The sequence below is a fragment of the Micropterus dolomieu genome, unplaced genomic scaffold (assembly GCF_021292245.1).
Source record: "Micropterus dolomieu isolate WLL.071019.BEF.003 ecotype Adirondacks unplaced genomic scaffold, ASM2129224v1 contig_8912, whole genome shotgun sequence".
In the NCBI taxonomy this organism is placed as follows: Eukaryota; Metazoa; Chordata; class Actinopteri; order Centrarchiformes; family Centrarchidae; genus Micropterus; species Micropterus dolomieu.
In genome coordinates, this window is record NW_025737898.1 from 48 (window position 1) to 2,673 (window position 2,626).

Consider the following 2,626-nt stretch of genomic DNA (forward strand, 5'->3'; position numbering starts at 1 on the left):
CCTTCATTTCTAAGAACAAGAATAGACTGTCGAGTTTCAGATGAAAGTTCTGTTTTTCTGGCCATTTTGAGCGTTTAATTGACCCCACAAATGTGATGCTCCAGAAACTCAATCTGCTCAAAGGAAGGTCAGTTTTGTAGCTTCTGTAACGACCTAAACTGTTTTCAGATGTGTGAACATGATTGCACAAGGGTTTTCTAATCATCAATTAGCCTTCTGAGCCAATGAGCAAACACATTGTACCATTAGAACACTGGAGTGATAGTTGCTGGAAATGGGCCTCTATACACCAGATATTGCACCAAAAACCAGACATTTGCAGCTAGAATAGTCATTTACCACATTAGCAATGTATAGAGTGTATTTCTTCAAAGTTAAGACTAGTTTAAAGTTATCTTCATTGAAAAGTACAGTGCTTTTCCTTCAAAAATAAGGACATTTCAATGTGACCCCAAACTTTTGAGTTATATTTAAGCTCAGTTTGAACCTGTTTTTTTAATGAAACGTTTCATCGTAAATATAAAAATATCCATGCAGCCGTTTTAAAGTCTTGTGTTTGACCCGTGAGACAGAACAGAGAGGTTTCTGGGTCACATCAGGACGTCCTCCAGAACCGAGGGATGGACGTCTGCAGCCTTCAGGCTCAGCAGCAGCCGCTCGACTGTGGCTTTCTTCCCTTCGCACCGTCTCCACTGGACCAGACCGGCCAGAACCGCTCCGTGAGTACTGAGCGGGTGATCGGCCCGGCACCGGAACAAAGCCTCCGCGGACAGACCCAGGTCCATCAGGACCGACTCCCACTCGGCACCGAGCCGAGACGCCAGGCGGGACAGCTCCCGATCCGAAGGAACCTTCTGGAGAACCGAGTCAGGAAGCTGCCGGACGTCTGCAGAGAGACGGAGACGTTTACAGTTCTGACAGATTAAAATGCGATTTTACAGATTTATCTTTAAAACCTGAATTTACACTTTGATCTCAAAACTCATCATTTATTTCTCTCTTTTAAAACCTTTATGCTGAAATTAGATCTCAGAAAGGACATTATCAAAAAGATCTGATTTATTTTTCATTCATATGGATTTTTTTCCTTCACATTTCTGACTTTCTGAAATTTTACCTGAAAATTAAGATTTTATACTCAGATTTTTATCCAACCCACGTCAGGATTTGTCTGAATTTGCAGTTCTTTATTTTGTCTTTAATCTCAGGATTGTCTTGTCCATAAAGTTGAGATTTCTGAATGACGTCTGGTTGACGGCTTTGATCAGGTGACGGCTCTCGTACAAACAAACTTGTTGGACTTGTTCAGTTTGTTGTTGTCAAAGGTTTGAATAATAAACTTGATTTGTCGTCAGACGCTGCAACTTTAATTCTCAGTATTTCTAAGTCGGGGGGGGGGGGGGGGTTGTGTTGTTTGGTCTCCTCTCATTGGAGAAAAGAGAGTTCCTCTTCAGTCAACACGTGTTGCAATCAGTGTTTTTCTTTTAGGTCACTGAGACACAGGAAGTGCTGCCTGTTCACCGCTCGTAACCTCCACATGGTTTGTTTAATGAAGCGTCCTGCGGCGCTGAGAAAAAACTTAAAGGAATAAAGTTCAGATCAGCTGCAGAGAAGAAGAAGAGCAGCTTTACATTTTACATTACTCATTAACCCTGTGTTGTTGTTGTTGTTCCTTTTCTTTCTGTAAAAGAACATTCTGACCCCGTTAAGCAAAATCATTATAAATCAAGTATTTTTGTGGCATTTCAGTTCTACTTGTCAGTGACAGCAGCGAGACAGTAAATTATTATTATAAACATGAACTCCAACCCAGCAGCAGGTCCAGCGTTCATGTGTTTTATTTAGTTCATGATTCAAATATGCTGCAACACGTCAGCTGTTTAAATAAAGCTTTATTTGAGGGTTTTTATGCTTTCAGTTAGCTGACTGACAGAAAATGAATCCCCAGCTGTTGTTAGAATAAGTTGACGAGCCAACCCGTTCTCTCTCCCCGACTCGCCACATATGGACGCACGTTCAAGGCCTTGTAGCGACTGAGTACGGAGGTGGTTGGGGCGGATGGAGGACCAGAACCCGGACTTTGAACCAGGAGACCGGGGTTCGATGTGAAACATTAAATATTTTTATTTGAGATACGCGAGTTACGTAAAGTGCGTAAGTTACACAAGTGACGTAAGTTAACTTACGTGTTAACTGACATACGTAGTTATTTTAACCCAAACCAGGATGTTTTCTGAACCTTGACCAACTAGTTTTGTTGCCTAAACCAAACCAAACTGCAACGTTTCACGACTTTATTAACGTGCCGTTTCAAAATGACGATGTTTCAAAACACCAGCGTTTTATTTTGAAAGTCTAACCGGACGTTGCATATATGTTGTTGCTAAGCGTTGGCGAGGAGGAGGACTTTTTTTTTAAAGTCAGAATTTTTAAGATTAAAGTCTGAATTAATTTTTAAATAAAAGACATAATTATTGGATTCAAGTTTGGATACAAGTCGGTAAACTGAGAATAAAATCTTCATTTTATTAGAAGGGCGAGGAGGAAGGGCGAGGAGGAGGAAGGGCGAGGAGGAGGAAGGGTGAGGAGGAAGGGCGAGGAGGAGGAAGGGCAAGGAGGAAGGGCG

The 2,626-nt window shown here is 41.7% G+C and overlaps 1 protein-coding gene across 1 annotated transcript; it reads right to left on the bottom strand.

Annotated features, from left to right (window-relative positions):
* Positions 1-358: 358 nt before the first annotated feature.
* Positions 359-914, bottom strand: LOC123965234 (death domain-containing protein CRADD-like; the record flags this gene model as incomplete). Its single annotated transcript, XM_046041806.1, has 1 exon — positions 359-914. A coding segment is annotated over one exon (324 nt), but the record flags the coding sequence as incomplete, so codon positions are not given.
* Between the last annotated feature and the right edge of the window lie 1,712 nt (positions 915-2,626).